The sequence below is a fragment of the Brienomyrus brachyistius genome, chromosome 8 (genome assembly GCF_023856365.1).
Source record: "Brienomyrus brachyistius isolate T26 chromosome 8, BBRACH_0.4, whole genome shotgun sequence".
NCBI classification, from domain to species: Eukaryota; Metazoa; Chordata; class Actinopteri; order Osteoglossiformes; family Mormyridae; genus Brienomyrus; species Brienomyrus brachyistius.
Window position 1 is genome coordinate 29056447 of NC_064540.1, and position 19338 is coordinate 29075784.

The 19338-nt window shown below is 48.1% G+C and overlaps 1 protein-coding gene across 1 annotated transcript; it reads right to left on the bottom strand.

Moving 5' to 3' along the window:
- Positions 1-17067: 17067 nt before the first annotated feature.
- Positions 17068-18278, bottom strand: LOC125747816 (putative nuclease HARBI1). The gene is made up of 3 exons (XM_049023323.1): positions 17929-18278; positions 17636-17757; positions 17068-17075 (listed from the first exon to the last, which is right to left on the bottom strand). The coding sequence occupies exons 1-3, from the start codon at positions 18276-18278 to the stop codon at positions 17068-17070; spliced, it is 480 nt and encodes a 159-aa protein (XP_048879280.1).
- Between the last annotated feature and the right edge of the window lie 1060 nt (positions 18279-19338).

Sequence of the window (19338 nt, forward strand, 5' to 3'; positions counted from 1 at the left end):
GAGACTGCGCTGACCGGTCAAGAGAAAATCTACAAGAGACCTGAATCAGCAGTGTTATAAAGCACATAGCCAACGCTAATTAATAAAGAATTTAAGCATAATAGCCCAGACGTACCATGGCCTATAGCTGCTAGAAATAGAGCTATCCTATGGCCTACAAGATAAAAGCATATGGCACCAAATTGGAATCAGTAGTCTTTAAAAGAATAAATGGACTAGCAACTGTCTCTGGGGGAGCACCCCTGGTTAGGTACTATTACGCAGCATTTAGTGACATGCATCAAAACACATTTTTAAAAACTTTGACAGAATAAAGTCTTACTTATTTTAATAAATACGTTTTTCAGTAAACGTTTATTCACGCGCATGCAGACAAACACACACCCCGGAGGTCAAACTAAAAAAAAAAAGTTGATACAAACTACATTTGTATCGGACACGCACACAAAAACACAAAAGAGTTTGCTCGATCAAAAAAACACCAAACATATATAGTTCACGTTTTTTATTAAAATGTATAAGGATTGTTTTGTTATAGCGAAATTTTAAATTAATATGAGTGGGATATAAGTCATTTAGGCAACAGGATTTGAGGAAGAACCTAAATAGCGGCTAGAAATGACCGACCAGGCAGGCAGAAGTCTGCTTTTCTTATCTCACAAGTCATGGAAGGGTGGGACGGGGGCCACATAAGTGTGGGGTAGGAACTGTGGAATCAGGCAGGGGTGCAAGAATTTAGGATTTAGTCTTGTTATTTTAAAGAAGGTGTACATGATTATTTAATTATATTTAATAGGAACCAGTAAGCTGCATTTAGCACCATGCTGCAAATACACATTAAAAACTTTAAAGAATAAGGTCTTAGTTATTTTAATAAAGACATCCTACAAGGTGCCCACGGCCCTAGCTTATATAATCTTCAAGCTTGATCTGAGATGCTTGCTGGAGTAAAATGCTAAGTTGACAACGGTAACGGAGCTGCAGACTGTTTGATAGTTAATGAAACATAGTTCAAATTCAACAGTGTCAGCAGTCATCCACTATGCAGGGAGACTACAGATTCACTATAACGACCCCATTTATCTGCTAGAATTATTTAAAAATTGTTTTTGACAGAATAAAGCCTTAGTTATTTTAATAAATATGTTTTTTCAGTAAATGCATATTCATGCTCATGTGCACAAACACACAAACACACACACACACACACCGGTGGTCAGGGGCTTTAGAGTTTAACTTTAGGTCTGTGAAAGTATAGGACCGCGATGTGTATACAGACCCCAAAACATACTAACTTAGTCGTTCATGAGTCTTATTGTGAAAAACCACACAAAATAGACTTGTAAATTTTAAAGAAAAGACATTAACAGCTTTTGTTAATGTTTAAATTAACAAAGGTCTCTGGACCTGACCCTACACTGGGTACATGCATGGGGAGCATTGCTGACATAAGGATCTAATGCCTAGGTGTCGAGTCTCACGGTTAAAACCCCCAGTCCCCGTGTGGCTCAGGGTTCATCAGCTGTTAAAAATTGGTAGATTCCATGAGAGGTACCCCTTTAAATACGGTTTATTCCCACCACCCCACAAAATTAGTACATTTTAAAAACACAACCATGCTACATACTGTGACGCCCGGCCCGTCCGCTCCTCGTGTGTGCCACGCCCCCCTAATTACCCACGTGTGATTTCCTGATCGTGCCCAATCGTGTCTTGTTTCCTGCTGCCTTGTTCCATGTATTTCAGTTCCTGATTTGTACTAACCCGTGGTCTGTCATTGTGGATGTGTTGCGTAAGACCCGTTAATGTTGGTGAGACCTGTCGTTGTACCCAGTTTCTTGTCTCGATCCCTGCATTAAAACCCAGTTCGTTCCTCATCTTGCCTGCAAACTTGCTTTCTCTGCTCTTTGAGCCATACTCACCACGCCTACTCCGCTCACCCGTCCGTCCAGGCGTGACAGAGTGACGGACCAGAACAAAGAGGCGCAGCAGCAGACCAAGGACCAACATTTCGGTCTGCTGCAGGAGACTTACTATTGGCTGAACCAGCCTGAGGTCCAAGAGGACCCTGTGGCGCTGGAATTCGCCTACCGCAGCGCAGATCTCCTGACAGAGATGACCTCCCCGGAGGACGTGCACCTCCTGGAGGAGGCAAGGGCCGACCTCCAGTGGCTAGTCCAGCGGCTCACGGAGTGGAGGCTCGGGCTAGCCGTACCGCGTGGCATAGAAGCTGCTTCCCCGCCGTCCGTCTCGATGGAGACGGCACAGCCTCCGGCCGCCACCGCGAACCGGCGGAAAAAGAAGAAGAGAAAATAGGTGAGCGCCTCGTCTATTGTCTTGGGGGCATGCGCGCTCGTCCCTGCTTGTCTCCCCGCCGAGGTACTGCAGGACTCTCCGGAGAGTTTGGAACTCTTTTCCAGCGCTGCTGGGCAGGCAGCGTTCCCCATCCGGGGAGAGCACCTAGTCGCCGCGGAGCTACCACCGCCCCTCGAGCGGTATTGCTTCCGACCTGAGCAGCTAGCCCACAAGGGGGCCAGCGCAGTGCGGGACTCTATCCCGCGATTGCCCCGGACACTTAACGGGGCCTCGCCCGTCCTGCCCGCACGGGACTTGCCAGTCCCGCCGCCTGCGGCAGCGATGTCTGAAATGCTCCCGTCTCCGCTGCCTGCGATGCCTGCTCAGCCCGTACAGCCGCCTCCCCTTTCGGACACGCCCGGAGAAGCGCGCCTTGGGAAGGGGGTCCCCGTGGGTGAACGGCTGCCTCTGCCTACGGACCCCGCTCCCGTGCAGCCGCCGTTACCGGCGGACCCCGCTCCCATGCAGCCGCCATCGCCGCCTGCGCAGCCGCCTTCTCAGCCTGCAGCTCCAGGGCAGGCGCCCCCACTGCAGCAGCCTGCAGCTCCAGGGCAGGCGCCCCCACTGCAGCAGCCTGCAGCTCCAGGGCAGGCGCCCCCACTGCAGCAGCCTGCAGCTCCAGGGCAGGCGCCCCCACTGCAGCAGCCTGCAGCTCCTGGGCCGGCGCCCCCACAGCCTGCCGCTCCAAGTCCTGACCGCGTTCCTGTCCCTGACCGTGTTCCTGTCCCTGACGCGCCCAGAGACGCGCGCCTTGGAGAGGGGGCTCCCACAGGGGAACGTCCGCCTCTGCCAGTGGACCCCGCGCCGGAGCGACCGCTCTTGCCTGCTGACCAGGCGCCCGAGCAACCGCTTCCGCCTGCGCAGCCGCCTGCGCAGCCCCCTCCGCCTGCAGCGGCCCCAGAGGCGCCCCCTCCGCCTGCAGCAGCCCCAGAGGCGCTCCCAGTGCCTGCAGCGGCCCCAGAGGCGCTCCCAGTGCCTGCAGCGGCCCCAGATGCGCTCCCAGTGCCTGCAGCGGCCCCAGAGGCACCTGCAGCAGCTCCTACGCCCTTGACCAGGGCGTTTTCTGTGACTGTACTTCCTGGTTCTGTTCCTGGCCCAGCCCTGCGTCCCTTGGCCCCAGTCCCCGAGGAGGTCCCCGAAGACTCCATCACGGCTCCTCCCTCTCCGGAGGTGGAGGAGCTAGAATGGGACCCCTCGGGGACGGAACTGGTGACACCAATCCCGGCACCCCGATGTACCTGACCCCAAGTGGGGGGTACCATGTCGGTATCCCGTAAGGGGAGGGGACATGGACGCCGGACTGGGGTCCCTCCCGCCCTGCCCCCTGGCTCGCCCTCCGTCGCCTGCCCTGGGGCTCGCTCGGCGCCTGTGGCTCCTTGCCTGCCGGGGCGGTCATCCCCGGTGCGGCCCCTGCCGCCGCCTCGTCTCCCGTCCTCTCTCCCTCCTTTGGTGCCTCGTCGGACTCCTGAGGGCCCCCCGTCGGCGGCGCCTCGGTCGCCTGCGGGGTCCTTACCTCCTGTTCGTCCGAGGACGTCGCCGCCTGCTGCGGCTCCCCCCTGTTCCTGCCATTCGCCTGGTCCCCCTCCTGCTTCCTCGTCCCCTTCCCCGGTGGCCCCTTCGGCCCCCTCCTCGGCCCCTTTCCCGGTCCCTCGCCCGGGCTCCTCAGCCCCTCCAGGGTCTTCCCCGGCTCCGGCCTCCCGGCCGTCTGCGGCCCCTCCGGCCAGCTCCCGTCGCCCGCTGGGTTTCCTTCGGGCTCCCCTTCGATCCCCCGCCTTCTTTCCCTTTGCTCCTGCCTCCTTCCCTTCTGTCCCTGCTTCCCCTTTCTCTGTCCCTCGTCCCGTCGCTCCTCCTGTTCCTCCTTCTCTCCCTGGGTTCCCTCTGTTCACTCCCGGCCCTTTTGTTCCGTCTGTTCCCTTCGTGTCCCCGTTTCTGGTCTGTCTGTCGGCTTTCCCTGTCCTATGTCGCATCCTGTCCTGGCTTTTTCCTCTTTGTCAGTTCTGTTTGTCTGTCCTGTTCCCGGTGTCCTGTTGACTTTTTTTGCTCTTGTTTTCCAGGTCCTGTGTTCCTCGTCTCGTCCGGCGCCCCTCCCTGGCGCGCCCGGTGAAGCGCGCCTTTGGGGGGGGGTTCTGTGACGCCCGGCCCGTCCGCTCCTCGTGTGTGCCACGCCCCCCTAATTACCCACGTGTGATTTCCTGATCGTGCCCAGTTGTGTCTTGTTTCCTGCTGCCTTGTTCCATGTATTTCAGTTCCTGATTTGTACTAACCCGTGGTCTGTCATTGTGGATGTGTTGCGTAAGACCCGTCAGTGTTGGTGAGACCTGTCGTTGTACCCAGTTTCTTGTCCCGATCCCTGCATTAAAACCCAGTTCGTTCCTCATCTTGCCTGCAAACTTGCTTTCTCTGCTCTTTGAGCCATACTCACCACGCCTACTCCGCTCACCCGTCCGTCCAGGCGTGACACATACATATAACAAAACATATGCACAACTTTTATTTTGAATAATAAAACACCCGGTCATGGTACATTTTAAAAACTCATTTGATAAATGTACACAAGCATGAAAAATAAAACACACGTATACATGATACATTTTAAAACACTTGTGCAACTTTGAAAATTAAAAAACTTCATGTTACATTAACAAAATCTCCTTTGATAAAATCTCTACAAACTTTTTACAACTTTGCTTTTGTAAAATAAAAGCCATGTTCATATTAGATTTCAAAACTAATTCACAAAATGAATGCATAAAACTTTGTACATTTTAAAAATACGTTTGGGCTGCAACAAACAAAATGTTTTTGTAAAACACCCAAACATCTTACGTCTTAAAACAGTTGTACATCTTACTTTGAAAAACTTTCATGTTACATTTTAAAACATTTGTACATCTTACTTTGAAAAACTTTCATGTTACGTCTTAAAATATTTGTGTAACTAAAAACTATGGTCAAGTTATATTACCATTCTTTAAAGTTTTAAAGTGTATTTGCATTTAATGTGTAAATGCAGCTTACTGGTTGCTATTAAATGTAATTAAATAATCATGTACACCTTCTTTAAAATAACAAGACTATATCCTAAATTCTTACACCCTTGCCTGATTCTACAGTTCCTACCCCCCACTTATATGGCCCCCCTCCCACCCTTCCATGACTTGTGAGATAAGGAAAGCACACTTCCCAACCTTTGGTTGTGCGCTTGTGCACATGCTTGGGGTTTTGCTGTGTGTGTGTGTGTGTGTGTCTGTGTAGGTTGTTCATCTTGCGTCCAAAGTTAAGGTTATATTTTATACTACTTTAAAATAACACATTTTTGTTTGACTATTTAACAAACACATCTTAAGTTTTTATACATTTAAACATTAACAAAAGCTGTTAATGTCTTTTCTTTAAAATCTATTTTGTGTGGTTTTTCACAATAAGACTCATGAACGACTAAGTTAGTATGTTTTGGGGTCTGTATACACATCGCGGTCCTATACTTTCACAGACCTAAAGTTAAACTCTAAAGCCCCTGACCACCGGTGTGTGTGTGTGTTTGTGTGTTTGTGCACATGAGCATGAATATACATTTACTGAAAAAACATATTTATTAAAATAACTAAGGCTTTATTCTGTCAAAAACAATTTTTAAATAATGCCAGCAGATAAATGGGGTCGTTATAGTGAATCTGTAGTCTCCCTGCATAGTGGATGACTGCTGACACTGTTGAATTTGAACTATGTTTCATTAACTATCAAACAGTCTGCAGCTCCGTTACCGTTGTCAACTTAGCATTGTACTCCAGCAAGCATCTCAGATCAAGCTTGTAGACTATATAAGCTGGGCCCGTGGGCACCTTGTAGGATGTCTTTATTAAAATAACTAAGACCTTATTCTTTAAAGTTTTTTTAATGTGTATTTGCAGCATGGTGCTAAATGCAGCTTACTGGTTCCTATGAAATATAATTAAATAATCATGTACACCTTCTTTAAAATAACAAGACTATATCCTAAATTCTTACACCCCTGCCTGATTCCACAGTTCCAACCCCACACTTATGTGGCCCCCCTCCCACCCTTCCATGACTTGTGAGATAAGAAAAGCAGACTTCTGCCTGCCTGGTCGGTCATTTCTAGCCGCTATTTAGGTTCTTCCTCAAATCCTGTTGCCTAAATGACTTATATCCCACTCATATTAATTTAAAATTTCGCTATAACAAAACAATCCTTATACATTTTAATAAAAAACGTGAACTATATATGTTTGGTGTTTTTTTGATCGAGCAAACTCTTTTGTGTTTTTGTGTGCGTGTCCGATACAAATGTAGTTTGTATCAACTTTTTTTTTTTAGTTTGACCTCCGGGGTGTGTGTTTGTCTGCATGCGCGTGAATAAACGTTTACTGAAAAACGTATTTATTAAAATAAGTAAGACTTTATTCTGTCAAAGTTTTTAAAAATGTGTTTTGATGCATGTCACTAAATGCTGCGTAATAGTACCTAACCAGGGGTGCTCCCCCAGAGACAGTTGCTAGTCCATTTATTCTTTTAAAGACTACTGATTCCAATTTGGTGCCATATGCTTTTATCTTGTAGGCCGTAGGATAGCTCTATTTCTAGCAGCTATAGGCCATGGTACGTCTGGGCTATTATGCTTAAATTCTTTATTAATTAGCGTTGGCTATGTGCTTTATAACACTGCTGATTCAGGTCTCTTGTAGATTTTCTCTTGACCGGTCAGCGCAGTCTCTCTCTTGTACATAGAAAAAAACAGAGAATACCTATTATTAGAATGTTATTTTTTAATTGAATAGCGTTTTTATCACACGAATAAAAGAAATAATATACTCACCAGGTAAGGCCTGGATGATCCTCTTTGGCTGGCAGGTAGGGTAAGACCTCGAAGATACTTGTGCCTCTACCCTAGGAGGAAAAGGCCCCCTCTTGTAGATTTTCTCTTGACCGGTCAGCACAGTCTCTCTCTTGTACATAGAAAAAAACAGAGAATACCTATTGTCATGCCCGGCTCGTCCGCTCCTCGTGTGTGCCACGCCCCCTAATTACCCACGTGTGATTTCCTGATCGTGCCCAGTCGTGTCTTGTTTCCTGCTGCCTTGTTCCATGTATTTAAGTTCCTGATTTGTACTAACCCGTTGTCTGTCATTGATGTTTCCTGATGTTAGTTGGCGTTACATGTCTCCTGCTTCCTGTGTATTGATTAAACCCTCGTTAATCCCCGTATTCCGCCTGCCTGCATCCTGCTTACCCGTTTTCCCGCACGATCGCCGCTTAACTCCGCGACCGATCGTGACAGAATGACAGACCCAAACAAAGCACCTGCCGTGACAGAGGAGGAGTACTGCAGTTACGGCGAGCAGGTGCTCTTCTGGATTTCCCGGCCTGGCATCCGGGAGGATTCCCCGGCTTGGAACCTTGTCAGCCGGAACCGGGATATCTTAGAAGGGTTATCCCTGGAGGAAGACGCGCACCTAACCAAGGAGGTGCGCGACAATTTCAGGAGGATAGCCGAGCTCCGGAAAGAGCGATATGTCGCTCCCAGCGAACCAGGGACTGTCCTCGCGCCGTCCGTCTTTGCGGGCTTAGCGCCGCCTCCCGCTACCACCGGTCGCCGGAGGAGGAAGAGGAGACCAGCGATCGCCCCGTCGATCGTCCTAGGGGCGTGCTCCATCGCCCTCGCTCCTCTTCCTGGGGAGGATCGGGAGAGTATCCCGATTACCCCGGAAGTCTCCAGCGCTGTTAAGCTGCCTCCCAGGGCAGCTTCCCCTTTCCAGAAGACACGCCGGGACGCTGAACAGCTTGAGCAGCCGCCTCCACTGCTCGCTGCGGCCGCCTGGTCAGAGGGGCTTCCCCCGCTCCTACCGCCTGCGCATCCCGCGCAGCCGTCGCCGCAGCCGCCGGCGCAGACTCCTCTGCCTGCGCTGCCTGCCGCTCTCAAGCGGGCACCCCCTCAGCCTGCGAATCCGGCTTCCGAGCAGGCGCTCCCTTTGCCTGCAGTCCTGGAACCCGCTCAGACGCCACTGACGCCTGCTCGGCTGCCGCTGCCGGTGGACCCCGCTCCCGTGCAGCCGTCTTCGCTGCCTGCGCAGCCGTCTTCGCCTGCTGCAGCTCCCGGGCCGGCGCCCCCACTGCAGCCACCTGCAGCTCCCGGGCCGGCGCCCCCACTGCAGCCACCTGCAGCTCCCGGGCCGGCGCCCCCACTGCAGCCACCTGCAGCTCCCGGGCCGGCGCCCCCACTGCAGCCACCTGCAGCTCCTGACCGCGCTCCAAGTCCTGACCGCGCTCCAAGTCCTGACCGCGCTCCCGATCCGCCGCCCTTGCCTGCGGCTCCGGCGCCTGAGCAGCCGCCTTCGCTCCCTGACGCGCCCGGAGAAGCGCGCCTTGGAGAGGGGGCTCCCGCAGGGGAACGACCGCCTCTGCCGGGGACGCCTCGCTGGAGCGACGGCTCCTGCCTGCTGACCAGGCGCCCGAGCAACCACTCCCGCCTGCGCACCCAACGCAGCCGCCTGCGCAGCCCGGGGCGCTCCCCGTGCCTGCAGCAGCTCCAACGCCCATGCCTGGGGCGCTCCCCGTGCCTGCAGCAGCTCCAGCGCCCACGCCCGAGGCACTCCCCGTGCCTGCTGCAGCTCCCGGTCCGGCGCTCCCACTGCAGCAGCCTGCAGCTCCCGGGCCGGCGCTCCCACAGCCTGACCGTGTTCCTGTCCCGGCGCCCCCTCCGCCTGCAGCAGCTCCAGAGGCGCCCCCTCCGCCTGCAGCAGCTCCAGTCCCTTTAACCCTAGTCCCCGAGGTGGTCCCGGACGACTCCATCTTGGCTCCTCCCTCTTCGGAGGTGGAGGAGCTGGAATGGGACCCCTCGGGGACAGAACTTGTGACCCCTTGTCCCTCGCCCCGGCGACGTCGACCCCGACCTAGGGTCGGCCTATCTGTGTCCCGCAAGGGGCGGGGACACAGACGCAGGGCTGGGGTCCCTCCCGCCCGGCCCCCTGGCTCGCCCTCCCTCGCCTGCGCTCTGGCTCGGTTGGCGCCTGCGGTTCCTGGCCCTCCGGGTCGGCTGTCGCCTGCGGGTCCCCCTCCGGTGCCTCGTCGCCCTGCCTCGCTCCCCCCTCCGGTGCCTGGTCGGTCGCCGGGGGGCTCCCCGATGGCGGCTCCTCAGTCACCTGCGGGGCCCCCACCTTCGGCTCATCGGAGGACGTCGCCGCCTGCAGCGGCTCCCCCCCTCGCCTTGCCTTCGCCCGGGCCCCTTCCAGCTCCCTCGTCCCCTTCCCCGGTGCTCCCTCCTGCTCCCTCCCTGGCCCCTTCGCGGGTCCCTCGCCCTGTCTCCTCTGCCCCTTCTCGGTCCCCTCCGGCTCCGGCCTCCCAGCCGCCTGCGGCCCCTCCGGCTGCCGCCCGTCGCCCGCTGGGTCTCCCTCGGGCTCCCTCTGGTTCCCCCTCCTTGTCTCCCTACGCCCCTGCCTTTGTCCCGCCTGTCTCTGCCCCTCTGTTTTCTGCTCGCCCTTTCGTTCCGCCCGTCTCTGTTCCTTGTGCCCCGGTGTCCCCGCCTTGCACTCCTGGCCCCTTTGTTCCGCCCGTTCCTTCTTTGTCTCCCTTCCTGGTTTGCCTGTCTGCCTTCCCGACCCTCTGTCAGGTTTTGTCTTTTGTCTTGTCCCTCGCTCTGTTTTGTGCCTCGGTCCTGTTCCCTGTCCTGCGTTGATTCTGTTCTTGTTTTTCAGGTCCTGTTCTGACTCGTCCCATCCGTCGCCTCTTCCTTGGCGCGCCCAGTGTAGCGCGCCTTTGGGGGGGGGTTCTGTCATGCCCGGCTCGTCCGCTCCTCGTGTGTGCCACGCCCCCTAATTACCCACGTGTGATTTCCTGATCGTGCCCAGTCGTGTCTTGTTTCCTGCTGCCTTGTTCCATGTATTTAAGTTCCTGATTTGTACTAACCCGTTGTCTGTCATTGATGTTTCCTGATGTTAGTTGGCGTTACATGTCTCCTGCTTCCTGTGTATTGATTAAACCCTCGTTAATCCCCGTATTCCGCCTGCCTGCATCCTGCTTACCCGTTTTCCCGCACGATCGCCGCTTAACTCCGCGACCGATCGTGACACCTATTATTAGAATGCTATTTTTTAATTGAATAGCGTTTTTATCACACGAATAAAAGAAATAATATACTCACCGGGTAAGGCCTGGATGATCCTCTTTGGCTGGAAGGTAGGGTAAGACCTCGAAGATACTTGTGCCTCTACCCTAGGAGGAAAAGGCCCTCCCGTCGCCGTAATATGAACATGCAGTCATATCGTTTCTCTATTAACCTATATCTGTACTGTCATGTATGAAAAACAGGATTTACTGGGGGACAAAGTGTCTAACTTGATGTATGGCCCGAGTCATTAGAGATGACCTTCAAAAGTATGGCTCCATACGCTGATGTAATACAACGCTTGCGTGTCTTTACTAGATTATTTAATTGCAATTAACCAGGTGCACTCATATCGTGTCTCTATTAACCCATATCTGTACTTGTGCGAGGTCATATATGGAAAACAAAACTTCAAACAGATTTTACTGGGCTGCATGTATGGCCCAAGTCGTTAGAGACGGCCTTCAAAAGTGTAGCACCATACGCTGATGTAATACAAACGCTTGTGTGAGGAAGAAACACACATACACTGTCAAAAGTAGCGCCAAGCGTTTTTATTGGACGACAGACCCTCCACCTCCTCCTCTCATTCTTTGCTCCAACTTTATCATTTTCTCCCAGAGTCTCAGTCTCTAAGAGTTTCTCACAGACTCGCGCAGCAGCACGGCTCTCAGCTCTCCGGCAACAGACTCGCGCAGCGGCACGGCTCTCAGCTCTCCGGCATCGCTCTCTCCGAGGATTATCCAAGCCCGTGGGGACCTTAGCGCAGTACCGCACCAGACACAGGGTTCTAAGTCCTTTGCTGATTCTCCAAAGCCCGGGACCTTACCACGGTACCACGCCGTACGCTCACGCTCCATCAGGTAACCCACCCCCGCTCAGCCCCGGCTGTGCCCGACAAAATAATAACTTATTAAAATAACAGACACACTCATAAGCACTCTCCTCAATATAATTTAAAAATAAAATAATAATTAAATAAATCATTTAAAATAAAAAAATAATGTATAATAATAATAATAAATCCATCCATCCATTTTCCAAACCGCTTATCCTATTGGGTCGCGGGGGGTCCGGAGCCTATCCCGGAATCAATGGGCACGAGGCAGGGAACAACCCAGGATGGGGGGCCAGCCCATCGCAGGGCACAGTCACACACCATTCACTCACACATGCACACCTACGGGCAATTCAGCAACTCCAATTAGCCTCAGCATGTTTTTGGACTGTGGGGGGAAACCGGAGTACCCGGAGGAAACCCCACGACGACACGGGGAGAACATGCAAACTCCGCACACATGTGACCCAGGCGGAGACTCGAACCCGGGTCCCAGAGGTGTGAGGCGACAGTGCTAACCACTGCACCACCATGCCGCCCCCATAATAATAAATAATAATTTTAAATATTATATATATAATAAATAAATAATAATTTAAAATAAATAATAAATAAATAAATCCAACTCCCGTGACGTCACATCGTACCACCACAACCAAGCCCCGCCTACACAAGCCCCGCCCACAAGTGACCTTTTGACCCGACCTGTCAATTTGATGGATCCGGCATTCTTCCTCTCTCTAACGACAACAAAATTAGGCTGGAAAGGCAGAGCTGCCACAATACATTGTGATTTGGGACAATGTCAGTTTCCACAGAGTTATAGCTGTACAAAACTGGTTCATTGATCATCCCAGGTTTTCTAATGTGTTCATGCCAGCATACTCCCCTTTTCTCAACCCCAATCAAGAATTCTTCTTGGCATGGCAGTGTTAAGTTTATGACCGGAATCCTTATGAAGCAGGGAATCTTCTGTGGGCCACAGAAGGAAGCCTGTGGGGCTATCACATCCAAACCTGGATAAGACATAGCTGAGCATACTTCCCTTGTTGCCTTAGAAGAGTAAACAGATTGTGTGATGTGGATGAGGCTTTGTGGCCTGACCCAGCTCAGAGACATGAAGCTGATGAGTAATGTGTGTAATGTACAGTATTTACAGTAACATACATTTATCAGCTTCATGCACGTTTTCTCTTCTTTTATGTTCTTTGCAGCATGGATAGAACTTTTTTTCCTCGTTCATGAGTCTACATACTGTTGATTTTGGAGCAGTGCATTTGAGAAAAATAAAATATTTTAAACATGATCTTGCATGTGGTATTTTTGTACACTTTCAATACTATATGTTTAGTACTAAGAATGGAAACCTTTGAAAATGTTTGCTTGTTTGTGTGTCATCTGAGTGAAATATGTGCTTTAAGTAACACAGCGAATGATTTTGAGTTGACTATTTGCTTTTGGGGTGTAAATTTGGGATTTGCACATATGAGTGAGATGTTACAATGTGGTCAAACTGAATTTACACTTCAAGAAACTGGCAGAGCTTTCTTAAAATTAAGCTCAAACCCTGCCCCTCTCAACAAGTCATAATGCGATCTCAAGCATACTGGTAACTCCAATAGTTTTTAAGGACCTGGGCCTTCTTTTGAATCAAGCTCCATCAGGACCTTTTGAAGAACTTCAAATATATACTTAAGCCTATCCGGAAATGCATTTATTTATTTAAATTATATTTCATTTTGCAGTGTATTCATTTTGATGCCAAATCTGATTAAGGTCAATTCTAAGGGGATTTAAGCAAGATTGGAGAGAGATAATCTCTCCAGCATGTCCTGGGTCTGGCCCAGGGTCTCCTCCTGGTTGGGCATACCTAAAATTCCCCCTCAGAGCGTCATTCAAGAGGCATCCTTGGTAGATGACCGAACCACCTCAACTGGCTCCTTTCGAAGCAGAGGAGCAGTAGCTCTACATAGAATTCCTCTTGAATGTGATACAAAAAAAATAGTTTAAGGTAAGAATAACGATTAGGGGAAGTTAGAACTGAAAGCACCAGACTGTTTTCTGTTCCTGTGAATGGGGACTGGCATGTCAGAAGGTGTTATGGTATCTGATGGCAGCAGGCAGAATCACTCTTTAGTAGCATTTTCCAGTACACTGTGGTAGAAAGGGCCAGTGACCAATGGTGCTCATAATGCCCCCTGAAGCAGATGGGCAGAATTGTTCATAATATTGTCCAATATTGCTAGCATCAGTGTTTTGAATTTGATGCGGGCGGCTACAGGAAGCCAGTGGAGAGAGCGTAGCAAAGGAGTGGTGTGGGAGAACTTGGGAAGGTTGAAAACCAGTCGAGCAGCTGCGGCACGCAGTGGTAAACCCGCTAGAAGCGAGTTGCAGTAGTCCAGGCGTGAGATGACGAGGGACTGGACGAGTATCTGGCTAGCCTGAGTGGAAAGAAATTGACGTATCCTCCTGATGTTAAAGAGGAGAAACTGACAAGAGCGAGAAAGACTGGCGATATATGAGGAAAAGGACAACCGATCATCCATGGTAACTCCAAGGTTGCGAGCAGAACCCGAAGGACGGATCAGGGAGTTGTCAAAGGAGATCGCAAGGTCCTGGAGGGGGGATGAGACAGCCGGGATGTAAAGCAGTTTGGTTTTACTAGTGTTGAGTTTTAGCTGGTGAGCGGTCATCCAAGATGAGATGTCTGCCAAGCATGCAGAGATCTTAGTGGAGACATGAGTGTCTGAGGGAGGAAAGGAGAGGATGAGTTGAGTGTCATCGGCATAGCAGTGGTAGGAGAAGCCATGTGAGGATATAACCTCTCCAAGAGATTTAGTGTAGAGGGAGAATAAGAGAGGGCCAAGAACCGAGCCCTGAGGGACACCGGTGAAAAGACAACGTGGGGTAGATGTGGATCCATTCTATGTCACTTGGTATGTTCGGCCTTTTAAGTAGGAAGCAAGCCAGCGCCATGCCAAGCCACCAATGCCAAGACTCTTAAGGATGGACAGAAGAGTCTTGTGGTTGACCGTGTCAAATGCTGCTGATAGGTCAAGAAGGATGAGGACAGATGACAGTTTGGCTGATCTGGCAGCATGTAGCTTCTCAGTGACTGCTAAGAGGGCAGTCTCTGTAGAGTGAGCTGCTTTGAAGCCAGACTGATTAGGATCCTGGAGGTTGCTCTGAGAGAGATAGAGAGAAAGCTGGTTGTAGACTGTACGTTCGAGGATTTTTGAAAGGAAGGAAAGAAGCGATACTGGTCGGTAGTTGCAAGTGTCTGAGGGATTTAGAGTGGGGTTTTTTAAGATGGGAATGACCCTGGCTATTTTGAATGCTGTTGGTACATGACCGGAAGTTATGGAGCCATTAATGATAGTTGCTGTAAAGGTCTTAAAATGGACTTTTGGTAAAAATAGAATATATGATAATAGAATAGACAGTGAAATCATAATGTTTGTATATAAAGAAATTGTATAATCATGACTACAGGATACTTTATGCAAAGTTTCTGTTATAGGCAAAATATATTAAAGGTAATTAAAATAGCCAAATGTTGAAAATGTGTCTACTTTTAAAGCAACCAATTTCCACGCAGCAGTTACTATAATCACGTTCTTACATTTATTTACCATACTGATTTTATTACTTGTAATCCATTTCAGATTGATTGGAGCAAAATGGCTCAGCTTTTACCAATGTACATGATTGCAGGCCAGTCTATTCAAGATGCACTTTTGGATGGTATGTAGCCAACAATCCAAGAGAGATGGAAGGAAGTAAAAGACCACGAAAACCAAATTGGACAGAAGAGCAGTGTTTACTTTTAGCTCAGTTAGTTGAAGAAAAGAAAGCACTTTTAAAAGGTAAATTTGGCTCCGGTGTCACAGCTCAAGGAAAGAGGCAGACCTGGGAGAAAATATCTCAGCAGATTAACTCCTCTTTCCCTCTGGTTGTGCGCACCAGTGAGGAATGTGAAAAGCGGTGGTATGTGTTGCAGTCTCAAGCCAGGAGGGAGATTGCAGCACACAAATGGGATTCTTCAAGCACAGGTGAGTGATTATTGCAGTTTGTTACTATATCTGGCTTGATTGAATATGCCTACAGGACTGTACACCTAAGCTACTGTGTTTTTAGGTGGAGGACCACCCGCTAAACAACTGTCTCAGGTAGCGGAAACTGTATTTAATGTACTTGGACACTCAGGAATATCTGTCACTGGGCTGAAGGAAGGCACAGACAGCTCAATGATCCAGCTAATGGAAATACAACAAAGGTAGGACAAAATTTTTTAAGTGTACAATAGGCAAATAAATAGATATTTTTATTTTTTATTTATACTAAAATTTCAATATTTTCTATATTGTACAGAATATTTTTATCCTATTGTATTTTCTATTGTATTTCTTTTTATTCATATTTATTTCCTATTAATAAGCTTTTATTTTTAAGGTCACGGGCGGTCGTATAACCATTCCACTGCATATCGTACAGTGTATGACTGTGTATGACTGTGTATGTGACATTTCAAATTCAAGTCAAATTTTATTTGTCAAGAACAAGTGCTGTTTAATATATAGACAATGTGCCGTCTTTTGTGCACTCGCATGTGAACAACAAACAAAACAATAAACAAAAGAATTGTTTTCTGCATTTTTTGCAGCATGGAACCATCAGAGGAAGCGCAACCGTCAACGTCGCAGGTGTGTGACCCTCGGCCAGTGTATCAGATAAGCCAGCCTGCTGCAGCCACCTCAACACCATCCCTGCTGGACAGAAAATTGGAGATCGAAATTGATACTCTCACACAGCACAAAAAAGTTCTCTGTTTACAGGAGGAGTATTATAAGCTAAAAATTGAGCTGCTAAAATGTAAAAAGAATGAAAAATAAAAAGTGTATCATGGTCATGTGGTCTTTATAACAGCATTTGTGTTCAACTATAGTTGTATGGAATATTTGTTCAATGGGCTACAGACAGCAGTTACTGTCACTTACCTAAAATGCAAATTTGTAAATTGAGCTCTGTGACGAAGCCCACTCTGGGACATGTCTCTCCCCTGGGTAAACTGAATGTCTTCATCATATTCATTACAATCACCTTCATCACTGTTACCATGGCTGCTTTCGAGAGGTTCGGAGATTTGTCGTACTTTGCAGATGTTGTGAAGCACTGCACAGTAGGGGTGGGAATCTTTAGGTACTTCGCGATCCGATCCAATTACGATTCTGGGATCCACGATCCGATTCCAAAACGATTCTTCATATACATTTTTTTGCAAATATGCTTAATTTAAAATTTAAATTATATGTTTTTTGTTCATAGTTAGAATCTCTGTTTGACAGTATTTCAATTTTTAAAATGACAAAGTGAAATAAAGACTTTTATTGATTTTATTTTAACAAAATTATATCAGGATGAACAATTACTAAGAACAATTGTAACAACAAATCAACAAATGTGTTGTTTTCAGTTTGTTTAGAACCTTTTAACAAAGGAAGGAATGTCTTTTATTTATTTTTGTTTAGAACCTTTAGAATTATCTTCAGCCGCGAGCTTAAACTCATCCGTGATGTAGTGAGCCGTAATGGTGACATACGAGTCTGTTGAAATTCATGTCCATGCATCGCATGTTATTGCAATCCTGTCCATATTACTTATTGATTCTAAAATTTGAGCTTTAGTCTCCCTGTAGAGTGTGGGTATTGCAGTGTCACTGAAATAACGTCGTGACGGCACACTATTTCTTGGCTCAAGCACCTGTAACATTGAGCGAAATCCTTCGTTCTCCATTACAGAGTAAAGCCAAATCTTTGGCAATGAAACCCGCCACTGACCGTGTAATTCGTTTTGCTTTTTCAGAATTGGATGGAAGCTTTGCTACTTGCTCAAGGGTCCTTTGAGTGAAACCGGCGCTGGGCGCGATCGGGACCGAAGTCCGTTCCTGCAGCTCTGAGTGGAACCGTGTTATATGCTTCTTCATATTAGTAGTGTTCCCGAAATATTTACATTTGGCGCGACAGACTTTGCACACAGTATGGCTTTTATCAACGACCCCTTTCTCTTTGTCTTCACAAAATCCAAAATGTTGCCACACAGTCGATTTTAAATTTGATGGTGCAGGATGTAGTTTGTCCATTGTTCAAATGAAGAGCAGCATATGTAAGAGGCGAGCGTTGTAATGTTTATTTTTCCGGCGTGCAGTCGCAATTTGATAGAACACAGAATCGATTCTGAATCTTTGAGAATCGATTTTGAATCGTTAGAGAAAGAAAAAAGATGCATCGATGCATCGATTTTTTCTCTCACCCCTACTGCACAGGCTGTAATGACTTTGCAGACCTTAGCTGGTGACAGGCGCACTTCTCCATGCAACACATGAAACCTCCTCTTCAGCTGGCCAATACCCCGCTCAACTACTGAACGTGTTTTCTTGTGGGCTCTAAAAGAGAAAATATCAAAAGATATAAGTTAAGGTGGCCTAATGTACTCAATAATAATGTGGATATGTTTGATTAAAGAGCCTTCTCTTGTTTGTGGTATATTCGAGCACATTTGTAACTACACTTTATTTTCATGCACAATGATTCACTGTTAGTCTACTGTTTAGTACTTGTTGTAGTTTAGCTGTGGTCCTGGGTCTGGGCGGAGGTACGGTGTGAGGAGCCATGGTTTGCATGGATAGCCACTGTCCCCTAACAAATGACAGTTAACTGGCACATAATGTCCTTCAAAAAGCTGTTTCAGGCCACTCTCGGACAGTATCCTGGCATCATGTGTTGAGCCTGGCCACTTTGCAACAATGTCTAAAATCTTGTAATCTGCACTGAAAACAAGTTGCGTGTTGATGCTGTGGAACCTCTTTCTGTTGACAAAAACATCTTCATTTTCCGATGGTGTGATTATGCAGATGTGTGTCCCATCAATTACACCAACAACACCGGGAAACCCCGCTATGTCCATGAATGCCCTTTTGTGAGCCTGCAGAGTGCGAACGTCCAGTGGAAATGAAATGAACTGTTTCACTATATGAGACTGTGAAAGCACTTCAATAGTTTGTGTGATCACTCTGCTGATGGAAGGTTGTGACAGACACAAGTCATCACTACTGCACTGTTGCATTTTTCCAGTTGCCAAATACCTCAGTGTTGTAATCACTTTCATTTCTGGTGTTATGGCATTACTACGTTGAGTGGGAGATGTGAGCGCATCTCTAATAAGTTCGACCACAAACATTATCCCATCATGATCCAATCTGTAGCGTTTAATTAACTCATGATCATTCAGTGTTTGGAGAATATTTCTTCTGTCCGCCATTTTATCCTCTGCTATAGAAACTCTTAAGCCTCTTAAAAGTCCTCCTCTCTACTCTTAACAAATTTTACCTTAGGAGCTGTTTTTAGGACTAAGATGTTTTGTGAATCATTTTTATCTTTACTAAGATTTAATCCTAAATTTAAGGGGAAATTCTAGGAAAATGCCATAATTCTAAGATTTTTCTTAGAATTTCATCACTAGGAGCAACTTTTAGGCTTAAGAAGCTTTGTGAATACGGGCCCAGGCAGCTAGAGATGTAACCCAACATCTTATTGGCCTTTTTTATTGCTTCTCCACACTGGCAAGAGTGGGACATGGAAGCATCAACATACTCACTGAGTTACCTTTATTTCAGTGGAAGCCATAAAATATCTGCATTTTATATTTCTGCTCCCTGCATGGATTACCTTACATTTATCTACAGTCCCTGACAAAAGTCTTGTCGCTTGTGTACAAATTGACCTCAAGTGCCGCTGAAATATATTTCTAATCAAGATTGTTTTACAAGAAATGGCTCATTTTATTCCCAACAGCTTTTGTAGTAATGTTTCAGTGCAAAACGAAACTGTCAAAAAGTATTCTAATATTCAAAGCTTGGTAAAGCCCATTGAGTCAATTTTTTCAAAGACATAAGTGTTGTCGCCTTGTCATATGAGCTTCACCTGTGACTAATAATGGATCAAGTAGGTCTCAGGTGTGTATAAAA